The following is a 25,342-nucleotide window of genomic DNA, read 5'->3' on the forward strand; positions in this document are numbered from 1 at the left end:
ATGGTTATCATAATAATTATGATTACATAGTACATCTGTCGGTTATGTGTTGTATCAGTCTCTGTGACAGTACCTAGCAATTATATCATGCAATAATCTCATGCCATGTCGTCCTGTCACCTTTTACAGAAGAAGCTATCGACGATGAGGTCCGTGCAGAAGCGAACGGGTGGGGGGGCCACCAGACCCCAGCGACATCACTGAGACGGAGGAGCGGGTGCTCACACTCGTGGGGAAGCACCCCCGGACAGCCACGGATGCATCTACAGACCCTGAAGTGATGCCACGTGAGTAAAGCTTAAACCATTGCGTGATGTGAAGTCAATAGATGCCATACCCACTCATATCTGAACAATAATATATGATAGATGATTGCTAAAAGCGTCCTCTAAATAATGCTGGCCTCATGAGAATCATTGCAATGCAGAAAGTGCTGATGGTCATGAAATGTGATGTCTGTGACGATTTTGATAGCGGTGGTGCTTTTGTCGTGCATATGCTGCATGTAGCGCTGGAATCACCTTGTGACCCTCGCACCCCCTTCTCCTCTAATAACCTCATTTGTGTTTTGCAGCTCAGCCAGCAGCGCGGCCCCAGGTAAGACCACAGAGGCCAGAAGGTGGGGGCGTGAGGTCCGACTCTCCGGACGATCCTACATCTGGTGCTGAGGAGGTCTGATTCTCGCCCGTCAATCCACTGGGTCTGTTCTCCACGGATGAGAGCGCGGACTTTGAGGAACCTGCATCGCCACGCTCCAGAACGCATTCGACCCCAACGGCATCTAGTGCTCCTCTGGCCATTCCCATCTCCACTCTGGAGTTACCGGCCCCAAGCACCTCGCCACAAGGCATCCCGGGTGTCCCCATGATGGCTCTGACCCCACGGAGGTTTTGTGGACGCGGCAGGTCTGCTCCACGAGCGCCAGCTGAGAGGAGCGATATGGTAGAGTTGTCCAGGAGGACTGTTGACATTGGTCACCAGATCCTACAGGGATTAAGGGGCATATCCCGACAGCTGGCCAAAATCTCGGGCACCATGACGGAGTACATTCCGCGGATGGTGGAGGCCCTGGAGGCAATAAGCCAGGAACACTACTGGCACAGGCCTCCCAGTGGTCCCAGAGCTCGGCACTCCACCCCTAGGTTCCACACTACCAGTGCCAATGAGAGATGAGAGGCAGGAGCAAGATCCTGCTTCTGGATCCGAGAATGTTCCCATCTCGGCACACCCCACTCCCGTACCCGTGCAACCACCTGCTCTGCCTTCATCCCACCCAATGAGGCACCGCCTGAGGAGCTCTTCGGCCAGGTGGCATGGAGTGAGGAGGTGAAGGGATAGAGGTGGGGAGAAGAAGGGGAGGGGGGAAGAAAAGTGAGGTGCATGTCTACAGGTGATGGCTGTGTTATATCTCCATCTGGGTGTATGCAATTTGTTGTAATGTATGGGGGGAGGGAGTCACTCTCCTACTTTGCATTTGTATTCTGTGTTGCTGGACATGTTGACCATTTGATTGATGTCAATGTTCTAAAAAGTGGGGTGGGGTGGGGTGAGGTGAGGGTGAGGTGTTTTTGCCTGTGATACTTATGATTTCAGACCAATGGTTGTATTAAATGTTTTTCATTTAACATAACCTTGTTGCGGATTGTCTCAGATAGCTGGACCGTTACACACTGGTGATTCCTTAACATGAAAGGTTGTAATTAAACTTAACTTCAATCAATTTAAACTTTAACTGGCACCAAGGTGATGCCCTCCATTGATGTCTGAGCTGCACACACAGCAGTGTGTCAGCTTTGTCAATAACAGCAATGTTATTTTAGGCAAAGCGCTCATTTTTGAGCTGCTGACGTAAGAGTCTTGCAGCTATGTCACCACCACGGGCCCTTCCCTGTGGTCTGGAGGGGGGCATGGGCATGGTTGCATCATCAGCCTGATTGTCTGGGCCAAGGTCAGCATCCACCTCCTCGTCCTCCTCTTCCTCTCTCTCCTGAGGTGGACCATCAGTCCCTTCTGGCAATTCTTGGCCCCTCCTGATAGCCAGGTTGTGCAGCATGGAGCACACGACCATGAATTCAGCTGCCTGGTCAGGGTTGTATTGTAGCTCCCCTCCTGAGTGCTCCAGGCATCTAAAGTGCTGCTTCAGCACACCAATGTTTTTCTGGACCACATTGCATGTGGCTCTTTGACTCTCGTTGAATCGCTTCTCGACCTCAGTGTGGGTGTCACGCAGGAAGATCACCAGGCATGTGGCTAGGCCATATCGTTTGTCACCAAGTATCCAGCATTGTCCTTGTGGCTGACTGGTAAACATGTCAGATACAGCGCTCTCACGCAGGTTGTGACCTTCAGGGAGTGAAATCCTTTTTGGTTGCGAAAAACCTGTGGTTCATGAGAAGGTGCCCGCATGGTGATGTGCGTACAGTGTATTGCTCCCTGCACCCTGGGGAAGTTAGCAATTCGGTGGAATCCTAGAGCCCTGTCAGTCTGAGCCTCCCTGGTCATAGGGAAGCTGATAAAGTCCATCCTACATGCATACAGGGCCTCTGTGACCTGTCTAATGCAGCAATGTATTGCATGCTGAGATATACCGCAAATGTCAAAAGCGGAGACCTGAAAGGAACCGGACGCGTAGAACGACAGTGCCGCGGTGACCTTGACCTTGACGGACAGTGATGTCCTGAAGGTGCTGGCAGGCTGCAGAGCTGCCCTGATGAGCTGGCATATCTTACTGATAACCACTTTGTGGAAGCGCAGTCTCCGAAGGCAGTTGTTCTCGGATACGTCGAGGTAAGACTGCTTCTCCCTGTCAGTGTGGGGTGTGTATGGTCTGGACCTCCTCCTCATTCTGGCACGTCTTAGATTGGACACAATGATGTGCTTTTGACGCTGTGCCATTTGCACTTTGCAGCATCTGTGATGCAGGCTGAGAAATGGCTGGCCCCATTCCAATAACTATAAGTATAATGCCGATTGTTCACAAGCAATAACTTTCCCCACTAAGACACCTAAAGTAAAATCCAATCATCCACAGTATGATAAAATGTCTGTTCAGATGGTCACTTCACCTGAGAAAAACTCCAGAGTACACCCAACTCCCCCGAAGTTGAAGCAGTCTTTTCAATGAAGCGACCTGCGATTTACAAAATGGCGTCCACACCACTGTGATCAGTTCAGAACAGTTGAACTTTTTCTGAGCGGTGTTTTCGGCGAGCGATATTGTGGGTGAGATGTGTACGGGGTGCTGAAAGTAACACTCGACGATCTTCTGGGCGTTAGTTTCGGCAAATGTGATCTTTACGACAAAAAAAAGTGGTCGGGCGGTATTATTGAATCTCGGCGTTAAGTACGTGCCGAAAGAATCGCTGGATGATATTAAGGGTGTTGGGTTCACCCATTCTGATGATTCCGCCCAAAAAAGTGGGCGGGTGGTGTTATTTTTTATTGGTGTTAAGTAACGCTCTGCGATAGGTTTTTGAAAAATGGGCGTCAGTTTCCATTTTGTAGCTAAATGGGCAATATTTGAGCATTACACCTCATTTCAGCAGTAAAATGGACGTTAAGTGAGTGGTATGCATGCAAAAATAATGGAAAATCTAGCCCTTAGACTTAAATGTAGGGGGCATGATTAAGAAGTTTGCAGATGGTACAAAAATTGGCCGTGTGGTTGATAGCGAGAAAGAAAGCTACAGACTGCAGGAAGGTATCAATGGACTGGTCAGGTGGGCAGAACAGTGGCAAATGGAATTCAATCCAGAGAAGTGTGAGGTAATGCATTTGGGGAGGGCTAACAAGGCAAGGGAATACACAATAAATGGCAGGATACTGAGAAGTGTAGAGGAACAAAGGCACCTTGGAGTGCATGTCCAGAGATCTGAATGTAGCAGAACAGGTAGATAAGGTGGTTAAGAAGTCATACGGGATATTTCCTTTATTAGCCAAGGCATAGAATACAAGAGCAGTGAGGTTGTGTTTGAACTGTAGAAAACATTAGTAAGGCCACAGCCGAGGCGTGATCCCTGGGGAAGAGGTGTGTTCCAGGCCTGGGGGGAACCAATCACTGACCCCAGGTGCTGCAGGCTGCTGGTGGGGAAGCTTAGGAACTGGGGGAAGCATTCCTGCTCCTCCCGGCTCACAAGGATTTCTCTGATTTAGACTTTCGAATCAAAAGCACAATTTCTAAATTTGCGGATGATACCAAATTCGGGGAATAGTTAATACTGAGGAGGACTTCAACAAATTACAGGAGGACATTGATAAATGGCAGAATGGGCAAATAATTGGCAAATGAAGTTCAACACAGATAAATGTGAGGTATTACATTTTGATAGGAAGAATAGGAAGGTCACATTACTTGGAGGGTGCGAGTCTGGGTGGGGTAGAGGAACAAAGGGATCTCGGAGTGCAAATACACAAATCACTAAAAGTAGCGACACAGATGATAAACAAAGCAAGGCCAAACACTAGGGTTTATTTGTGGAGGGATAGAATGAAAAGTAGAGAAGTTATGCTAACCTTGTATCGAACCTTGGTTAGACCACACTTAGAGCACGGCGTGCAATTCTGCCCGCCATTTTAGAGAAAGGATCATCCTCATAGGCAGTCCCTCAAATGAGGATGACTTGCTTCCAAAAGGATATAGAGGCACTGGAGAGGGTGCAGAGAAGATTTACAAGGATGATACCAGAAATGCGAGGGTATACCCATGAGGAAAGGATGAACAAGCTGGGTCTCTTTGCTCTTGAAAAAAAGGCTAAGGAGTGACCTAATAGAGGTCTTTAAAATGTTGAAAGGTTTTGTTAGAATGGATACAGAGAGAATGTTTCCACTTGTGGGGAAGAGCAAAAATAGAGGCCATCAATATAAGATAGTCACCAAGAAATCCAACAGGGAATTCAGGAGAAACTTCTTCACCCAGAGGGTGGTGAGAATGTGATACTTGCTACTACAAGGAGTAGCTGTGGCAACTAGCATCGATGTGTTTAAGGTGAAACTAGATAAACACATGAGGGAGAAAGGAACAGAAGGAGATGTTGATGGGAATAGATGAAGAAGGGTGAGAGGAGGCTGGTATGGAACAGAGGCACTGGCATGGAGCTGTGGTTGAATGGCCTGTTTCGGTGCTGTAAATACTATGTAATACCTCTTTGACTGAATGTCTCCTTAGGTGGCTCGGTATCAAACTTTGTATGATTGCACTCCTGTGAAGTGCCTTGGGACATATTACTAAGTTAAAGGTGCTATATAAATGCAAGTAGTTGTTGTTTTAACAAAAACATGTTTACCTTTGATGGATATAAAAATTGAAAATGGAGAGGTTGATCTGCACAACAGATGGGAGGGATTGAGTGAGGAGATCAACAGATGAAGGGGAGGGGAGGGGAAGACTGGTCAGGAAGGCAGGAAGTATAGCATTTTGACCAAACTTGCTGCCAAATGTATTGGCTTAACTCTCGCTATTTTCAAAAATCAATAAAATTTGCCCCTTTTGTTATGTCTTGACCATAAGAGAGAAGGAGCCATCTCCAAAGAACTCATTCAATTAAGCTGTGCGATTATCTGTTCTGAGGGTCATCAGCTGGGGCTACTGAAAGTCAACTGTACTAAAATGGAAGCGGAAATGTAATATCAGACTCAGGGGGAGGATAAGATGATATCTGCACAGCTTTGTTAGAAAACAATGATTTCCAGTCACAGTGTCAAGTCCAATCTACTCTCAGTGCTTAATGTGCTAAATTATAACGGTGGGACCCAGCAGTCATCTCCCCCCTCACCCATCCCCTCTCCTGACCACAGAGGAACCCTTAAAGCTGTGACATGGAAGAATGCCCAAATCAGTTTCTTTGCTAAGGTACAGGCCTATTTTCCAATCTTTACAAATGAAAGCAATGTTAGAAACGCACATGTCAGGCATGTGCCTGAATTACTAATGATACGCTCCTAGCCCGGAGAGGGATTTTGTAAACTTATCACCGTTATGAGGTTTCGCACCGAGCACAGCCCGACCCCCAAAATGTCCCGCACTGTTATCTCCAGAGTCACCCAAAGATATATCCTTGGCCACCTGCTTTACATGCTGCCCCTTGGTGACATCATCTGCAGTCAAGGGGTCAACCTCTGCATGTACATTGGCCAAAGCCAGCTCTCCCTCTCCACCACCTCTCTCAATCCCTCCACTGCCTCTGTGTTGTCAGTCTGTTTGTCTGATGTACAATCTTGGATGAGCCACAATTCCTTTTGGTTAAATATTGAGAAGGCCAATGTCATTGTCTTCAGCCTCCGCCACAAATTCGGTTTCCGAGCTATCGATTCCATCCCGCTCACTGGACACTGTCTCAGACTGAACCACACAGTTCGCAACCTTGATGACCTAGTCAACCTCAGCTGAGCTTCTGACTCCATATCCTCTCCATCACCAACACTTCCACCTCCATAACATTTCTCACTTCACCCCCACCTCAGACTATTTGCTGCTGAAACCATTATCTGTGCGTTTGTTACCTCCAGACCTGACTATTGTAATGCTCGCTGGCTGGGCTCCCATCTTCCACTCTCCATCAACTTCAGCGCAACCAAAATACTGTTGCCTATACCCTAACTCACACCAAGTTCCATTCATCCATCAGCCCTGTGCTCTCATTCCCATTAATGCCTACAATTTAAAATTCTCATTCTCGTGTTTAAATCCCTTCATGGTCTTGCCCTTCCCTAGCTCTGTAATCTCCTCCAGCCCTAAAACCCTTCTCCTCCGACTCTGGCCTCTTGTGCATTCCTAAACTGCGCCTCCCCCCCCCCACCCCAGCCCCCGCACACCGGACCCTTCACCCACAATTGCCAGCCGTCCCTTCAGCCACCTTGGACCCATGCCCTGGAACTATCTCTCCAATCCCTTCTGCCTCTGAACTCATTCTCCTTTAAGGTCCTCCTTACAGCAGACCTACTTGATCAAGATTTTGGTCACACCTAATAATATCTGCTCCTTTTTCTCGATGACCTACGTAGGTGACTTGGACAGGTTAGGTAAATGGGCAAATGCATGGCAGATACTGTACAATGTGGATAAGTGTGAGGTTAACCACTTTGGTAACAAAAACAGGAAGGCAGATTATTATCTGAATGGTGACAGATTAGTAAAAGGGGAGGTGCAACGAGACCTGGGTGTCATGGTACATTAGTCATTGAAGATAGGCATGCAGGTACAGCAGGCAGTAAAGAAAGCAAATGGCATGCTGGCCTTCATAGCGAGGAGATTTGAGTACAGGAGCAGGGAGGTCTTACTGGAGTTGTACAGGGCCTTGAGTATTGTGTGCAGTTTTGGTCTCCTAATCTGAGGAAGGACATTCTTTCTATTGAGGGAGTGTAGCGAAGGTTCACCAGACTAATTCCCGGGATGGCAGGACTGACATATGAAGAAAGATTGGATCGATTAGGCTTATATTTACTGGAATTTAGAAGAATGAGAGGGGATCTCATAGAAACATATAAAATTCTGATGGGATTGGACAGGTTAGATGCAGGTAGAATGTTCCCGATATTGGGTATGTCCAGAACCAGGGGTCACAGTCTAAGGATAAGGGATAAGCCATTTAGGACCGAGATGAGGAGAAACTTCTTCACTCAGAGAATTGTGAACCAGTGTAATTCTCTACCACAGAAAGTTGTTGAGGCCAGTTTGTTAGATCTATTCAAAAGGGAGTTAGATGTGGCCCTTACAGCTAAAGGGATCAAGGGGTATGGAGAGAAAGCAGGAATGGGTTACTGAAGTTGCATGATCAGCCATGATAACATTGATCATAACAGCAAGCAGAGAGTCGGGATAAATGGGTCCTTTTCGGGTTGGAAATCGGTGGTTAGTGGTGTGCCACAGGGATTGGTGCTGGGACCACAACTGTTTACAATATACATAGATGACCTGGAAGAGGGGACAGAGTGTAGTGTAACAAAATTTGCAGTGACACAAAGATTAGTGGGAAAGCGGGTTGTGTAGAGGACACATAGAGGCTGCAAAGAGATTTAGATAGGATAAGCGAATGGGCTAAGGTTTGGCAGATGGAATACAATGTCGGAAAGTGTGAGGTCATCCATCTTGGGAAAAAAAAACAGTAAAAGGGAATATTATTTGAATGGGGAGAAATTACAACATGCTGCGGTGCAGAGGGACCTGGGGGTCCTTGTGCATGAATCCCAAAAAGTTAGTTTGCAAGTGCAGCAGATAATTAGGAAGGCAAATGGAATATTGGCCTTCATTGCGAGAGGGATGGCGTACAAAAGCAGGGAGGTCCTGCTGCAACTGTATAGGGTATTGGTGAGGACGCACCTGGAGTACTGCGTGCAGTTTTGGTCACCTTACTTAAGGAAGGATATACTAGCTTTGGAGGGGTACAGAGACGATTCACTGGGCTGATTCCGGAGATGAGGGGGTTACCTTATGATGATAGATTGAGTAGACTGGGTCTTTACTCGTTGGAGTGCAGAAGGATGAGGGGTGATCTTATAGAAACATTTAAAATAATGAAAGAGATCGACAAAATAGAGGCAGAGAGGTTGTTTCCACTGGTCGGGGAGACTAGAACTAGGGGGCACAGCCTCAAAATACAGGGGAGCCAATTTAAAACTGAGTTGAGAAGGAATTTCTTCTCCCAGAGGGTTGTGAAGCTGTGGAATTCTCTGCCCAAGGAAGCAGTGGAGGCTAGCTCATTGAATGTTTTCAAATCACAGATAGATAGATTTTTAACCAATAAGGGAATTAAGGGTTACGGGGAGCGGGCGGGTAAGTGGAGCTGAGTCCATGGCCAGATCAGCCATGATCTTGTTGAATGGCGGAGCAGGCTCGAGGGGCTAGATGGCCTGCTCCTGTTCCTAATTCTTATGTTTATGTTTTTATGAATGGTGATGCAGGCTTGAAGGGCCGAATGGCCTACTATTTTCTATGTTTCTATGTTGTCAGATTACGCTTCTGTGAAGCTCATTGGGACATTTCTTCTTTGTTAAAGGCAAGTTGTTGTGTTGTTGTTGTAATACAAGTCAGGTTGGCAGATTTTGCAGTTACACACATTTTGTTCAGTTCAGATTATTTCTGGTCAAGGAAGAAAAAACACCATCAAAGCTCATGCCTTAAGTCCTCTCTTTTCCCTCTGGAAAAGGGATGTCCGAACTGCAGCCCATAAGCTACATGTAGCACGCTCACCTCACCCCTTCCCACCACAATCCTGCAAAACTTTCCCTCAAAGTCTAGGGAACAGAGCTATTGGCATTTATATTTCTTATTCACTGGTTTGACCTGTTTGAACGATGTGGTTCTGGAGGTTTGGACAGGGCTGTTTTTAGTGATGCTGCCTCACTGATGGGTAAACCTCAAATCAGAGAACCAAGATCGGGTAGTATCAGCAATTCGAGGCACATGGGAATGAATGGGAATGGGATTTATGGCTGTAAAATGGCTCGACATTGGGCACGGGATTTGGTCCCTGGCATTTGCCCATATTTAATTCCATAAAACAGGAACAACATGATTCAAATTTCTATTTTCTAAATTTATATGTGGCACCTGAGAGTCTTTTAAACATCTATGCAGTGTATCAAGACCAAAGGCTGGGTAGGATACCCTTGCTCTGGGATACGAGGTACATTACAGAAATTGGATAGCAGGCCAGTTTTACCTTCTCCTGCGAATACGCTAATGAAAATATTTACTTGCTTTTCAACTTCAATGCTACTTTTAGAATCTAATGGCTGGAAATTGTCCTTCACCTCGATTGGGGACAGAAACCTTCCAGTGGCATGACACAGAATTGGGCGTACGCCCCTCAAAGGAAACGGAACGCTGAGGCACGCTCCTGGAGCGGTAGTGCGCACTAAGCCCAGTGCCGTGCGGAGCAGGTCAGCGCTACGTGGGTGCTCCTCTTGGCACTGACAAGCTACAAAACCCCTCCCCTCCCCTTCCATTAAAGGGGAGAGCCCCCATGCACTCTGCAGGCCCTTTGTTGGCCACCACTGGGCCACCAGCGACGCGATCAACAGGCCCAGCAGTCCAGCACCCAAAAAGGAGTGCCGGGTGCATGATGTCGGCCCGGGTAACGCGAAGGCAGCCATTGTCGCTCCGTTGGTGACTCTCGGAGGTGCTAAAAAAAGGGGCAATTTCGTCCCCAGCTGCTCTTTTACTGTTGTGATTCTGGAAGAAATATTTAGTTTATATTCTATAATGAAGCACATTTTTAAGCAAATCTCCCTTCTTTGCTAATAATGTCATAGTTATTACTCCTACTGTCTGATTACAGTGGAATCCAGTTTTATTGATTACGGTTGAGATCAGTTACTTGCCACTGTCGTATTGATCAGTTTAGTGACAACTCACTGTTGTTGAAAGACAATTACGTCAATTGTAACATTGTTAATCTCCAACATCTCGTACATGAATGAGGACCCCACTACAGAGCTGATCATTATCCTTAACTAGTTAACTAGGAGGAATCCTTTAGATGAATCAACGACTATATTGTTGAGCAGTGCTGCTTACTGCTCACCAGCACTTGGAACAGCTCACACCGAGTGACTATTTTGGGTCGAAGGAAATGAAAGGAATAATATTGGGGTAGAAATCCCAGTTTCCCTGGGCCCATGCGGAGTGTCTACGGACCCGGGAAGGCATTGGAAAAGCCGGATTTCAGCACACAATGCGCATGCGCTGAAAATTGGCTTTTCCGATCTGTCAAGCTGGAACTGGGCAGATCTCGTGCAGATCGGGAGTGAGGACATTTGTACGGGCAAGATTGTGGGATTTACCCATATCTTGCCTAGTAAATGTCCTCAAAAATCTTGCGCCTGAAAAAGCTGCCGTATAATCTACTGTTACAGGCGCACGTGTTTAAAAACACACATAAACACAATAAAATTAAATAAAATAAACACATTGTATTGTTAAAAACTCTGCCCACTAAGGTAAGTTTATTTATTAACCCGAATTACAAAACTTTAAAAAAAAATCGGAAATATATTATTTTTTTCTAAGGCATTTATTAACTTTAATTTCAATTAATTTTAATTATGTGTGGTCTGTTTTTTATTTTTTTATTATTTTGTGAGATTGGTTTTGTTCCTATTAATAGCACTGAGAATTGGTAGATACGCGCGGCTCAGTACTATTAATGGGAACCTGTGAAATACCTACCTGATTGGCTGAGCAGTCACACGTGACTATATCTTCTGTGTGGGACGGGAGCGAGCTTCGCAGCGCGGGAGGAGAAGGTCTCCCCATCGCAATCCAGGGCGCTCCTAGACCACCAGGTAAATTCGTAAAAAATCTCCAGTCGGAAGGAATTTTTGTGCCATTAGTTTAGAAGATTAACCTAATAGCACTGATATTCTGAACAGCACATCGAGGAGGAGTGGTTGAGCAGCTGTTTAATCGGTTGCGTAAAGTGAGTGCTGGGCAGTGCAGTATACATCACGATGAGCAAGTGCACTTCAAAATCTCCCACCTTCTACCGTAGAGTTATAGCAAAAGAAAAAAAGACTTGCATTTATATAGCACCTTTCACAACCTCAGGATGTCCCAAAGCATTTTACAGCCAATGCAATACATTTGAAGTGTAGTCACTGTTGTAATGTAGGAAATATGGCAGCCAATTTGCGCATAGCAAGTTCCCACACACAGCAAGAGATAATGATCAGATACTCTGTATTTGTGACACTGCATGAGAGATAAAAATTGGCCAGGACACCGGGGAGAACACCCCTGCTCTTATTCGAAATAGTGCCCTGTGACCTTTTACCTCCAGCTGAGAGGCTTAACATGTCATCAGAAAAACGACACCTCCGCCAGTGCAACACTGTCTCAGTACTGCACTGAAGTGACCATTTGGATTATGGGTATCATTCCACTGCAGTGCTTTTAAATTCGTGGTCCTATAATTGAAGCCATGACAAACCATAATGCCATGGAACCAAATACTGATCAACATGTAACACCTCAAGTTTCCAATAGCTTCTCGATAAAGTTGTCAGCTTGAAGCTTTGCTATTGTGTGCGTGATGTGGTCAATGAAAGCTTGAACTTTGTACAGAATAAGCTGCAATGTGTGTGTTTCAATGATTTATTTCCTGACTGCTGTGACTCTGTGCCTAAAACAGAATTTTGTGAACGATCTACTCCACTGCAGCACTTATTATTCATCAGAAGAGGCAGTAGCCCACTGTGAGGAAATATTGGAAAAAAATGAATGTTTTATAGGCAATGTGATTCATCCACACTGACTTAAATTAGACAGAAAATATTTCCTTGCGCTGAAGAGATGAATAGCAGTTGTAGCGCCATCACAATCAGTGGTACAGTTATATGCCAGTTAATGAGAGCATTCATTTATAGGGAACATTGCTGCAGGGGCTTGACTATCTCCAGGGCAAGCTCCAGTGTGTCTGCCTCCAGTAGCTGCCATGAGCAACTGGAATTTGCCCTGGAGATAATCAAGCCCTGCAGCAACGCTCCTTTTAAACGAATGTTGAAGGCAAGGGAGCTTTGCGCAGTTGTCCCTTCCCAACATGTCAGTCAGTAATGAATGCACTGCGTCAAAAAATGTTTTGTGAAAAGGTCATCAGAGTTTGCAATTTTGTTCCCCAGTCAGTGATTTTGGCAACCGGTGTGTCTTTTTTCTAAAGGATCGGCTTTAGAACTGGGGTTGAAAATCAGGCTTCAAGGCATTAAGGCATTGTTCCAATACTTCAATCTTCCAGCATTGCCAGCTAGCTGATTGATTTCAGTGATGTCCAGCTGTTAGATCTCTTAATTTCCAATGAAATACGAACTCCGATTGTCGTTTTAACTTTTTAATCTTAGCAGAGAGTAACAAGCTGCTGGCTGATTGCCAGTTTCTTTGTCTTACTAAAACCACATGGCCAAAATGGCTGTATTTATACATGGATCAATTTACAGAAAAGAACTCTACTTCTTTGACCTTATTGGCTCAATTGAAAGTCTTTTAATGTTTTAATTGGCTCGCTACCTAAGGTCTGAAAATGTCAAGTTGATTGATGACTTAATGCAATGTGGCCTGTGTTTTTTCACAACCTGTCTAAATGCAGTCTGTTTTAATTCTCTATCAATCCCCCCTTTGATTCTTTCACAAACTGAATCATAAAACATCAGGTATCACTGGTTAAACATTCTCCAAAATAATTTCATACATGTTAATAGAGTTTCCTTCTAAAATTTGTTGATGTGTTTCACCACATGTCCGGACTAGTAGCTTCCACACACATTTACACCAACCCGAGTTCCATCGTGGCCACAATGGAAGTCTGGTTTTAGTCGGTTAATTAACCTTATTCCAATTTAATCCAAATCAATATCTTAATTCAACCAGTGAACAACCTTTCCTTAAGCATAACATACCCCTGTGCCACGTACAGATGGTCTGCTGGGACCTGCAAGGTGTCTCACCTGCGGGACAGCAGCTCCAGCCGCCTGGTCACAACAACATTTAATCAACATAAACAAACAATATAAAAGTAAAACAATTACAACAAATAGAATTAAACCTTCCGCCCCTGTGTCTAAAAGACAGTCCACATCCTTATCGCCCACCCTCACAGTTATATATAGCCCATCTCCCCTTTGTTGTATTAGTGCGAGGAGAGGGGCCAGGGTGGGCTCTAATCGTTTTTTGCTATCCCAAGTAACTCCTTCTGTTGTTGTATTGTCAGTCGCTTAAATGCTTCTATGAGGTCGTTATCTTGTGACAAGCCTGGCTTGTTGGCTGAATTGTATCCCTGGCTGCGTCCTCTTCCCCAGCCACAACCTTGCTGTTTTGCCCTGCATGTTTTGGCCCAGTGACCTTCTTTCCCACAATAATGACATTTTCCGGGTAATTTTCCTCATAACTGTTTATCGGAATCCTGGGATTTCCATCCCATAGCCTGTACAGCTCGGACTTTAGCTCCCATATCCCGATCTAATTGGTTACATCGATCCACCAATGCTGCAAATGTAGTTCCTCTACCTTCCCAGTCCAGTAACACTACCTTAAGCATTTTGGACAGTTCTGGTTTTAGACCTGTCAAGAAAGCTGCTTTCAGGGGTCCAAACACTTGTTCATCCATTTCCTCATCCGTATGATTCATACCCGAATGTTCTAGCCACGTGCATCTAAACCGCTCGTTGTACTCCAGGACCTCCTCTGTTCCTTTCTGTTGGCAGGCTGCAATTTTTCCCCAGTCTGTCTTAGCTGGACTGAAGGCTTGCAGCCAGTGTTTAATCGCCTCCCATCCTGCGTCTAATTCTTGCTCATCCTGCCCCAAAGCTTCATCTACCTTGTCGTGTAATTTTCTTCCCTGTATTTTTGGCACCATTATGGTCAAAATTTGCACTCCGTCCCAGGGATGAAGTTGATATATATTTCTTAAGCGGTCCAATTAGTCCCACGTTTTTACTCCCCCTTTCTTTGGATTGGGCAATTCCTTGGACCATTTATCAATTTTCTCTGGGTCTGCCGGATCAAGAACTAAGTATTCTTCGTACACCCTTCTCTTTGTTTTTTTGGTTCCGCCCTCATCCGCAGTCTCTTCTGATTTGACTACAACTCGTCTTTTTTTAAACGGGGCAAAGCGCACCCCTAATTCTTCATCCTCCGAGCCTGTATCATCGGAGGATTCAGAAACCGTATCTATTCCTCGGTCGTGTCTTCGGGTTTGCGCTTTTAATTTATCCAAACATGGGTACCCTGGGAATTGATCAATACATTTTCCTTTTCCTATTACTGTCTCTTGATCTAATGATTTTTTCCATTCTTTAATTTCACCTTTAAGATCTTTAACTTCCGCTTCCGACTTTTCAAGTTCAAGCTTTTTCTGTTGCAGCTGTGCACAAACAGCTTGCAATTGATCCTTTGTCAGTTCTCGATCATGTTGGGAACGCATTATAATTTCATTCCGGTTTCGGATCTGGCCCATAACTGCTAGGGACCATCTAGTTCGCTCTTTATTTTTCATACGGGTCGTTTTTCCCCAGACCCTTTTAATCTCGTCCAAGGACCATTGTCCTTTGGAGGTTCCGTACTTTTGTTCGATCTTAATACAGGTTTTAGATAAGTTGAATTGTTGCTCTGTGTATTCTTTCAACTGTTCGAGAATTAAATCTAGTGAAACTTCAGGTGGTGCCTGCCCACCTTTAACAGTTGTAGGCAATTCTTTGCCCTTATCTCCTGCTGCCATTTCTTTACTGAGTTCTTTACTGGGGTCTCGAGTCGTAAGCTTGCTAGCCGATCAATAGGTTGGTGATTAATTAACTAACATACCGCCGAAGTTTAGACGTCTATGGGACCTCGAGCCGACCTCCAACCAGAGGGTTCGCAAACTGGAGGCTTTCGGAATCGTGTAGAAGGAGAGGCGAATTTAGACTTTTGACCGAGGACTTTTTTTTAAAAATAGGAGTTCCTCCCTCAATATATACGTCCGATGTCCAAAATTGAGTTTCTTTTTCAGCGATCCTGTTCGCAGCGCCAAAATTGTTAGATCTCTTAATTTCCAATGAAATACGAACTCCGATGGTAGTTTTAACTTTTTAATCTTGGCAGAGAGTAACAAGCTGCTGGCTGATTGCCAGTTTCTTTGTCTTACTGAAACCACATGGCCAAAATGGCTGTAATTATACCTGGATCAATTTACAGAAAAGAACTCGCCTTCTTTGACCTTATTGGCTCAATTGGAAGTCTTTTAACATTTTAATTGGCTCGCTACCCAAGGTCCGAAAATGTCAAGTTGATTGATGACTTAGTGCAATGTGGCCTGTATTTTATCACAGCCTGTCTAAATGCAGCCTGTTTTAATTCTCTATCACCTTCTCAACAGCTTGCAGCCGCCAATGTCGGCCAAGACAAGAAAACACATCAGAACTTTTGATCAGTTTACTCCAATGGTGCAACCAGGACAAAGTTCAAAGTACACACACTTAACTGGCTGAAGAACTAGCTTGTTTAACATACATTCAGAAAGAGTGTGTGAGAGAGAGAGAGAGCTCTTGAAACACTCTGCCTCTGTTTCAGTTTGTCACCATATTATTGATTACCATTACCAAGGAGATACCCAACCATTTCTTTTACCCAGGCCCAGTGGAACCTCTGGTCACTGTGACACCAGCACTGGAGTCTTCTGATTGGCAAATTTATATGTGCGAAGAGCTATCAAGTCTCCATGTCTCAGTCATGAGACTATTCTTCAAAGAGATCTGATGTTGTGCCTTGCTCAGCAGTCGAGCCCTTTCCTGCTCTGATGTGGAAGGACTATTATCTGATCACATCTACAAGGGTTTGGCAGCATAGTGATTATGATACTGGATCCCACCATGTCAAGTTGTGAAACTGAATTCAATAAAGCTGGAAATTTGTGGGTTAGCACCAGAAAAAAATCTGGATTGTCGTAAACACTCAAGTGGTTCACTAATGTTACCAAGCCACTCGTTGCAAACAATCGCTACCAATTCAAGAAGAAGAATAGAATTAGGCAGACCTATCAGCAACAGCTCAGGATAAGCCTCACGCAATCTCAGCCCTGCAAATTCCTCCTCACTAACAGCTGGGGGCTGGTATCAAGATGAGAGAGCTGTGTCACTGACCAGACAACAGTCTGACCATCGTTGCACTTGCAGAATCATATCTATCAACCAACATGTCTCATGGTTTTAGGTCAAACAAGGTGATGAAAAGCTCGTGCTGATCACTACTCACCACTCCCCCCGTCAATTGATGAACCATTACACCAGCATGTTAAACGTTAGTTGCAGAAAGCTCTGAGGGAAGCAAGGGCACATAATATACTCTGGGTGTGGGAACCAGACTGGTATCAGGTGGCTAGGGAACCAATACAGGGAATTATCCTGCTTGACCTTACCTTCACCAACGTGCTTGTCAGACCACAATAACAGAGGTAAAAGTGACCACCGCGCAGTCCTTGTGAAGACAACGTCTCTTGTCCATTATGAGGACACCCTTCATCGTGTAGTGCAGCGCTACCACCGAGCTAAGTGAAATAGTGTAAGGACAGATCTAGTGGCCCAAAGTTGGGCATTCGCAAGGTGCTGTGGGCCATCAGCAGCTGCAGAATTGTATACCATCACAATCATGGTCACCTTGATCATCACAGCTAGTTTTTCCATTATTTTCTCCAAAATAAGATGGGCAAATGATCATTTTTCATTGTAATTTACAATTCACTAATAAAAAAACCCAGGATCATTTAGTTTTGAAACATGCTTCATGAGAATGTCACACCATTAGCTTGAACCTATAAAACGACACGGCTGCCAATCACAGTGAACCAGCGCTAATAATCCCTTAACACATCTCCAGTACATAACAACCCATTTAATCTGTAAAAATGTCAAAATAGTTTCTTAATGCAGCTACAAAATTTGCAGATAATCAAAGACATTTCAAAAGGCCAAGCTTCCCGAAAAGGCCAAGAATACTCTGTAATAGAGACCGAGTCAGCTTCTCGAACAGGCCATGGATACTCTGTAATAGAGACCGAGTCAGCTTCTCGAACAGGCCATGGATACTCTGTAATAGAGACCGAGTCAGCTTCTCGAACAGGCCGTGGATACTCTGTAATAGAGACCGAGTCAGCTTCTCGAACAGGCCATGGATACTCTGTAATAGAGACCGAGTCAGCTTCTCGAACAGGCCATGGATACTCTGTAATAGAGACCAAGTCAGCTTCTCGAACAGGCCGTGGATACTCTGTAATAGAGACCGAGTCAGCTTCTCGAACAGGCCGTGGATACTCTGTAATAGAGACCGAGTCAGCTTCTCGAACAGGCCATGGATACTCTGTAATAGAGACCGAGTCAGCTTCTCGAACAGGCCGTGGATACTCTGTAATAGAGACCGAGTCAGCTTCTCGAACAGGCCATGGATACTCTGTAATAGAGACCGAGTCAGCTTCTCGAACAGGCCATGGATACTCTGTAATAGAGACCGAGTCAGCTTCTCGAACAGGCCGTGGATACTCTGTAATAGAGACCGAGTCAGCTTCTCGAACAGGCCATGGATACTCTGTAATAGAGACCGAGTCAGCTTCCCGAACAGGCCATGGATACTCTGTAATAGAGACCGAGTCAGCTTCTCGAACAGGCCGTGGATACTCTGTAATAGAGACCGAGTCAGCTTCCCAAACAGGACATGGATACTGCTAAGTCTAAAATAAAGCAATGTGACTGAGTACTGTAGACTTGAGTAAGTGTAACCTTAGTCTCTTTATTCTGACTCCAGAGTGCTGGCACAGCATGGGAGGCCTGCTTATATAGAGTGCTTACAAGGGATGCTGGGATCCCTTGGGACTCCAACAGATGTGCCCTCTGGTGGCGGTAGAATTCTGGTTACAAGGTGTTGCATACATAATATCACTTCCCCCCCCAAAGTCAATAATACACCATTTACAGGCTGAGACGATCTGGGACTTTCCGCTCCCTAGTTAATCATCTCGGTACAAACACAGATGCAGGTGAGTTGTTGGGCCTTCACTGCCTTGCTGGGCTGCTGGGGCTGATGAGTTCAGCTTCGTGGTCAACCGTGATGTCGGTTGCCACTTGTGTGTGTATCGGAGGGTCGAAGTTCATGGTGAACCCTTCAGGTTGATCATGGCTGTCTGTGAATCGCAGTTTGGTTTGGTCCAAATGCTTTCTGCAAATTAGTCCATTTGCAAGTTTGACCTCAAATACTATATTCCCTTCTTTGACTACGACAGTGCCAGCAAGCCATTTGGAACCATGTCCATAATTGAGTCCAAATACAGGGTCATTGACTTCAATATCGCGTGACAAATTTGCGCAATCATGGTACATGCTTTGTTGATGCCGTCTGCCCTCGACATGATCATGGAGATCAGGGTGGACTAGAGAGAGCCTTGTTTTGAGAGCCCTTTTCATGAGCAGTTTGGCAGAGGGAACCCCGGTGAGCAAGTCGGGTCTTGTGCGGTAGCTGATCAGTACTCGGGACAGGCGGATCTGCAGGGAACGTTCCGACACGCATTTCAAGCTTTGCTTGATGGTTTGGACTGCCCATTCTGCCTGGCCGTTGGATGCGGGCTTGAACGGGGCAGATGTGATGTGCTTGATCCCATTGCGGGTCATGAATTCCTTGAATTCAGCGGTGGTGCAACCCATTGTCGTTGACAAGGATATCAGGCAGGCCGTGCATGGCAAACATGGTTCATAGGCTTTTGATGGTGGCAGTGGACGTGCTTACAGACATTATTACACAATCAATCCATTTTGAATAAGCCTCCACAACAACCAAAATCACTTTGGCTAGAAACGGGCCAGTGAAGTCAACGTGGATCCTAGACCATGGTTTGGAGGGCCATGACCACAAGCTTAGCGGTGTCTCCCTGGGTGCATTGCTCAGTTGAGAGCAAGTGTTGCATTGGCGCACGCAAGCCTCCAAATCTGAGTTGATGCCGGGCCACCACACATGGGATCTGGCTATAGCTTTCATCATTACTATGCCTGGGTAGGTACTGTGTAGGTCGTGTATGAACGTTTCCCTGCCTTTCTTAAGCAAAACTACAAAAGACAGTCTGCCTGTATGGACATTTTGTCTTTGCGCCGCTGGAACGGCTTGATCTCTTCATGCATCTCTGCTGGGATGCTGGTCCAGCTCCCATGGAGGACACAGTTTTTTACAAGGGACAGTAAAGGATCTTGGCTGGTCCAGGTTATGATGTGGTGGGCTGTAACAGGTGACTTTTGTTTTCAAATGCATCCTTTACCAAGAGCAAGTCTGCAGGTTGTGCCATTTCCACCCCGGTGGTGGGCAATGGTAGCCGACTGAGAGCATCAGTGCAGTTCTTTGTGCCTGGCCTGTGGAGAATTACATAGTTATATGCAGACAGCGTGAGTGCCAATCTTCGGATGTGAGCAGAGGCATTGGTATTAATACCTTTGCACTCTGAGAACAGCGATATGAGCGGCTTATTGTCAGTTTCGAACTTAAGCCTAAACAAATACTGGTGCATTTTTTTCACCCCGTAAACGCATGCCAGAGTTTCTTTTTCAATCATGCTGTAGGCCCTTTCAGCCTTGGGACAAACTCCTGGATGCATAAGCGACCGGTTGCAATGTTCTCGATTTGTTTGCTTGGTGTAACACACACCCGACCCCATACGAAGACGCATCACAAGCTAGCATGAAACGTTTACATGGTTCATACAGAACAAGCAGTTTGTTGGAACATAACAGATTTCTGGCTTTCTCAAAAGCAGTATCTTGTGATTTCCCCCATACCCAGTCATCTCCCTTGTGTAGCAACACATGTAGAGGTTCCAGCAAGGTGCTTAAGCCGGATAGGAAATTACCAAAATAATTGAGGAGTCCCAGGAACGACCACAGCTCCGTCATGTTCTGTGGTCTCAGCACATTTTTGATGGCCTCCGTCTTGGCGTCAGTGGGTCTGATGCTGTCTGCCGCGATTCTTCTCCCTAAGAACTCGACCTCTGGCGCCAGGAAAACACACATCGAGCATTTCAACCTGAGTCCCACATGATCTAGCCGACTTAGAACCTCTTCCAGGTTCTGCAAGTGTTCAATGGTGTCCTGACCTGTGATCAATATTTCGTCCTGGAAAACCACGGTGCACGGAACCAACTTTAGCAAACTCTCCACGTTCCTTTTAAAAATAGCCGCGGCCGATCGAATCCTAAACGGGCATCTATTGCAGATGAACAGACCTTTGTGTGTGTTGATGCAGGTGAGGCCTTTCAAAGATTCTGCCAGCTCCTGCGTCATGTAGGCCGAGGTCAGGTCCAACTTGGTGAACGTCTTCCCGCCTGCCAGCGTAGCAAATAGGTCGCCTGCCTTGGGTAGCGGGTACTGGTCCTGTAGCGAAAAATTATTAATCGTTACTTTATAATCCCCACAAATTCTGACCGCGCCAACGCCCTTGAGAACTGGAACAATCGGACTGGCCCACTCATTGAACTCAACCAGCGCGATGGTGCCCTCTTGTTGCAGCCTGTCCAGCTCGATCTCCACTTGCTCTCGCATCATGTATGGCACCGCACGTGCCTTGTAGTGGATGGGTCGTGTACCGGAAACCAAGTGGATCTGCACCTTCACCCCAGAGAAATTTCCGATGCCTGGCTCAAACAACAATGGGAACGTGCTCAAAACCTGGGCACATGAGACATCGTCGACGGACGAAAGCGGTCAGATGTCGTCCCAGTTCCAGCGGATTTTTCCCAGCCAGCTTCTGCCGAACAGTGTGGGGCCATCTCCTGGTACAATCTATAGTGGTAGTTCGTGCACCGCTCCATCATAGGAGACTTTTACTGCTGCATTGCCAATTACAGGGATCAGCTCTTTAGTGTAAGTTCTCAGCTTGGTATGAATAGGGCTCAGCTTGGGCCTTTGTGCCTTGTTGCACCACAGCCTCTCAAAGGCCGTGATAGACTGACTCGAACCCGTGTCCAATTCCATGGATACTGGAATTCCGTTCAGTTCAACTTTTAACATGAACGGTGGACATTTCGTGGCGAAGGTGTACCCCGTACACTTCTGCCTCCTCGGTTCATGTCTCTAGTTCAGTTTGATCCGCCATGGATCGGTCTTCCTCTGCAACGTGGTGGTTTTCAGGGTTTGCAGCTCATCTGCGCATTCGCTGGAGGTGTCCCATTAATCCACAGCCTTTGCACACATAGTGTTTGAAGCGGCATTGATGGGCTCGATGATCACCTCAACAATGCCAACAAGGTGTTAACTGCCTCGCATTCACACTTGATGGCGGACTCTGAGTCATCTGAGGTCATGCAATTGCAGGCGTGTACGTTCTGCCATATGCATTCCTGCCTGAAAACGACGTTACTTTGTGTACAGTACTTGCCGATGCATCTTTATGCTACAAAATTTTTTTGGTGTTATCCCTGGTGGACATAAATGACTGGGCTATCGTTATGGCGTTGCTCAGGTCCGGTGTTTCAACAGTCAATAGTTTGCGAAGGATAACCTCATGGCCAATGCCAAACACAAAAAAGTCTCTGAGCATTTGCACCAGGAATCCACCGTATTCACAATGTCCTGCAAGGCACCTTAGTCCGGTAACGTAGCTTGCCACTTCCTGACCTTCAGACCGTTGATATGTATAAAATCGATACCTTGCCATCAGAACGCTCTCCTTCAGATTTAGGTGCTCCCGGACCACCGTACACAGTTCTTCATACGATTTGGTTGTTGGTTTCACCGGAGCAAGAAGATTCTTCGTGAGGCCATAGGTTGTTGCCGCGCAGACGGTGAGGAGGATCGCCCTTTCGTTTCGCAGCGTTCTCATTCCCTTCCAGCTCGTTGGCCATGAAGTATTGGTCGAGTTGATCCACAAAAGCCTCCTAATCGTCACCTTCTGAGAATTTCTCCAGGATACCAACTGTTCACTGCATTCTCACATGATGGTTCTATATCTATTACTCGTCACCAGTTGTCATGTCTCAAATAAAGCAATGTGACTGGGTACTGTAGACTTGAGTAAGTGTGACCTTAGTCTCTTTATTCTGACTCCAGTACTGGCACAGCATGGGAGGCCTGCTTACATGCAGTGCTCCCAAGAAATGCTGGGATCCCTTGGCACTCCAACAGATGCGCCCTCTGGTGGCAGTAGAATTCTGGTTTCAAGTGTTGCATATGTAACAGATACTCAGTAATAGAGACCACAGGCAGCTTCTCGAACAGGCCAAGGATACTCTGTAATAGAGACCAAAAGCAGCTTCTCGAGCGAGAGGCTTCAATTGCAGTAAAGGGAGAAAGAGCGTGGGACTATGTCTGTGAAACAGTGAGCTCCATGCCAACTACTTGAAGAACTTGGAAAGAAAGCCTGAAGAGGTGACATGACTCAAAGTTGAGTAGGAGGCCACGGTGTAAATATTACAGAAAAGTTTAGCACTGGCCCTATATGGCCAATAAGGAAAGTAGTTTTTATATGGTAGGTATTAGCAACACTGACAGAGAAATCACATGAAGAGTGAAAGTAGCAAGATTATGCAAACTACATTATACATGTACTGCAGGAAAAAAATTCCCATGGGCCAGTCAGCCTGTACCAATCTTCAATGGGTTTAATGTTGAAATGCAAAATTGGCACATAACAGAAGGGCACATTGTGGGACAGGTGGTGCTCTATATAACTTAAAAGATCTTACTGCAGATGTAGAAGCAGCCTGGATTTAGTCTGCTGGGACACCCTGAAAGGCACTGGAAAAGCAGAGGTTGGAGGGCTCTTTGCAGGAAATGCAAGAACTCTGGGATTGTAAAATATTCCCATTTTGATTTTCCACACTGCTGCATGAGCTCATGCTAGTAGCGATTAAACATGGACTTCGGCCCCCACTCCCTTGTCACTGATGTTATTTCCATTCACCTTTGGAGTGGTGCAGACCCTCAGAGCCCACTGGAGCTCACTGGCACTCTTTACTCCCACCTGCAGTTTCTAGCAAGATCAGTGGACAGGGCAAAACAGTGCTTACACACACACAAAGCACGACTAAAGTGTCGATACGTTCTGAGTGTCAGTGTCTGAATTGCAATTACAAACTGAAACAAAACAATTCTTCCCACATGCACCGTTATCAATTACTCAAAAGGAAAAGTAACCTTCGTGGCTTGGTCCAGCTCCCGCTCCAGCTCCGGCTCGAGGTGAATTATGTATCTGAACACAGAACTGGCCACCTCAATTTGTTTCATCCGTTGGAAAGTGGCTGTATTCTTTTTTTTAGGCTTCCATTCATGGTTTTACAAGTATTTTTTACTTTATTCGCGATTTGAAAACACTTGTGCACTTGAGCTGGTGAGCTTGCTCTTGGTGATCCATCAAACCAAACCATCGCTCAAACACCCATACTCGGATTATTCTTCACGGCCCATTCACCTCACTTTACTGCAAAATCTCCGTGTGTTAGGAGGGCATGTAATGTTCTTTTATTCTGATTGGTAAAGTGTTTGCAGTCTGCGGTTTTCTGCTTTCTAATTGGTCACTTTCCATTTTGCACATCTCATTATAGAAACAAATGGCAATAACTTCCTACAGACAATTATATGTTACAAAAATGATCAGTCACATTCCATACATAGTTGAACCATATAACACAACACTGATTTAGTTCACATCTCTCTCAGTTTGATTGGGCCCAGTTAGATTATTTTTAGTGGTGCCCTCTTTCAGAGGGCACGTGCAGTACTGATTCTTAGCCAATGACACTTCTGAAACCCGGTGCCACCTTTAGTAGTCTAATTAGAAAAGGCATCTCATACAGGCACCATGACAGTTAGCCCCTGCTCTCAAGCAATAGTTTATTCCTGAACTGTTGCACCCTGGCCTCAACCTGCTGCATGCTCCAACCCAGCTCGGCCCAGCCCGTCCCAACCCAGCCCAGCCCAAACCAGCTCAGCCCAAACCGGCACTACCCAGCCCAGCCAATCCCAGCCCAAACCTGCCCTGCACAGCCCAGCCCAGCCCAGTCTGTCCCGTCCCAGCCCAACCCAGCCCAGCACAGTCCATCCCTGCACAGCCCAGCCCAGTCCAGCCCAGCCCAGCCCAGCCCAGCCCAGCCGAGTCCAGCTGAGCCCAGCCCAGTCCGTCCCGGCCCGTCCCAGCCCAGCCCAGCCCAGCCCAGCCCAGTCGGTCCAGGCCCAGCCCAGCCCAGTCCGTCCCGGCCCAGCCCAGTCCATCCCGGCCCAGCCTAGCCCAGCACAATCGGTCAGGCCCAGCCCAGTCCAGTCCGTCCCAGCCCAGTCCATCCCGGCCCAGCCCAGCCCAACCCAGTCCCTCTCGGCCCAGCCCAGCCCAGCTCAGCCCGGTCCGTCCCGGCCCAGCCCAGCCCAGCTCAGCCCGGTCCAGCCCAGCACAGCCCAGTCCGTCCCGGCCCAGCCCAGCCCAGTCCGTCCCGGACCAGCCCAGCCCAAACCGGCCCAGCCCAGTCCGTCCCAGCCTAGCCCAAACCAGCTCAGCCCGTACCGGCCGAGTCCGTCCCAGCCCAGCCCAAACCAGCTCAGCCTGTCCCGGCCCAGCCCTGCCCAGCCCGTCCCAGCCCAGCCCACCCCGTCCCGGCCCAGCCCACCCTAACTCAGCGCAGGCCGTCCAAGCCCAGCCCGTCCCAACCCAGCCCAGCCTGTCCCAGCCCAGTCCGTCCCGGCCCAGCCCAGCCCAAACCAGCCCAGCACAGCCGAGCTCAGCCCAGCCCAGCAGTGCCCAGCCCAAACCTGCCCTGCCCAGCCTGTACCAGCCCAGCCCCTTCCAGCCCAGCCCAGTCCAGCCCAGCAGTGCGCAGCCCAAACCTGCCTAGCCCAGCCCGTCCCGTCTCAGGCCAAATCTGCCCAGCTC

At 46.7% G+C, this 25,342-nt stretch overlaps 1 protein-coding gene across 1 annotated transcript; it reads left to right on the forward strand.

The window, feature by feature from the left end:
- Positions 1 to 19,111: 19,111 nt before the first annotated feature.
- On the forward strand, positions 19,112 to 25,084 carry LOC139255929 (uncharacterized). The gene is made up of 2 exons (XM_070874054.1): positions 19,112 to 19,181; positions 24,366 to 25,084. Exons 1-2 carry the CDS (start codon positions 19,112 to 19,114, stop codon positions 25,082 to 25,084), a joined length of 789 nt encoding a protein of 262 aa, XP_070730155.1.
- The last annotated feature ends 258 nt before the right edge of the window (positions 25,085 to 25,342 follow it).

The sequence above is a fragment of the Pristiophorus japonicus genome, chromosome 3 (assembly GCF_044704955.1).
Source record: "Pristiophorus japonicus isolate sPriJap1 chromosome 3, sPriJap1.hap1, whole genome shotgun sequence".
Classification (NCBI taxonomy): Eukaryota; Metazoa; Chordata; class Chondrichthyes; family Pristiophoridae; genus Pristiophorus; species Pristiophorus japonicus.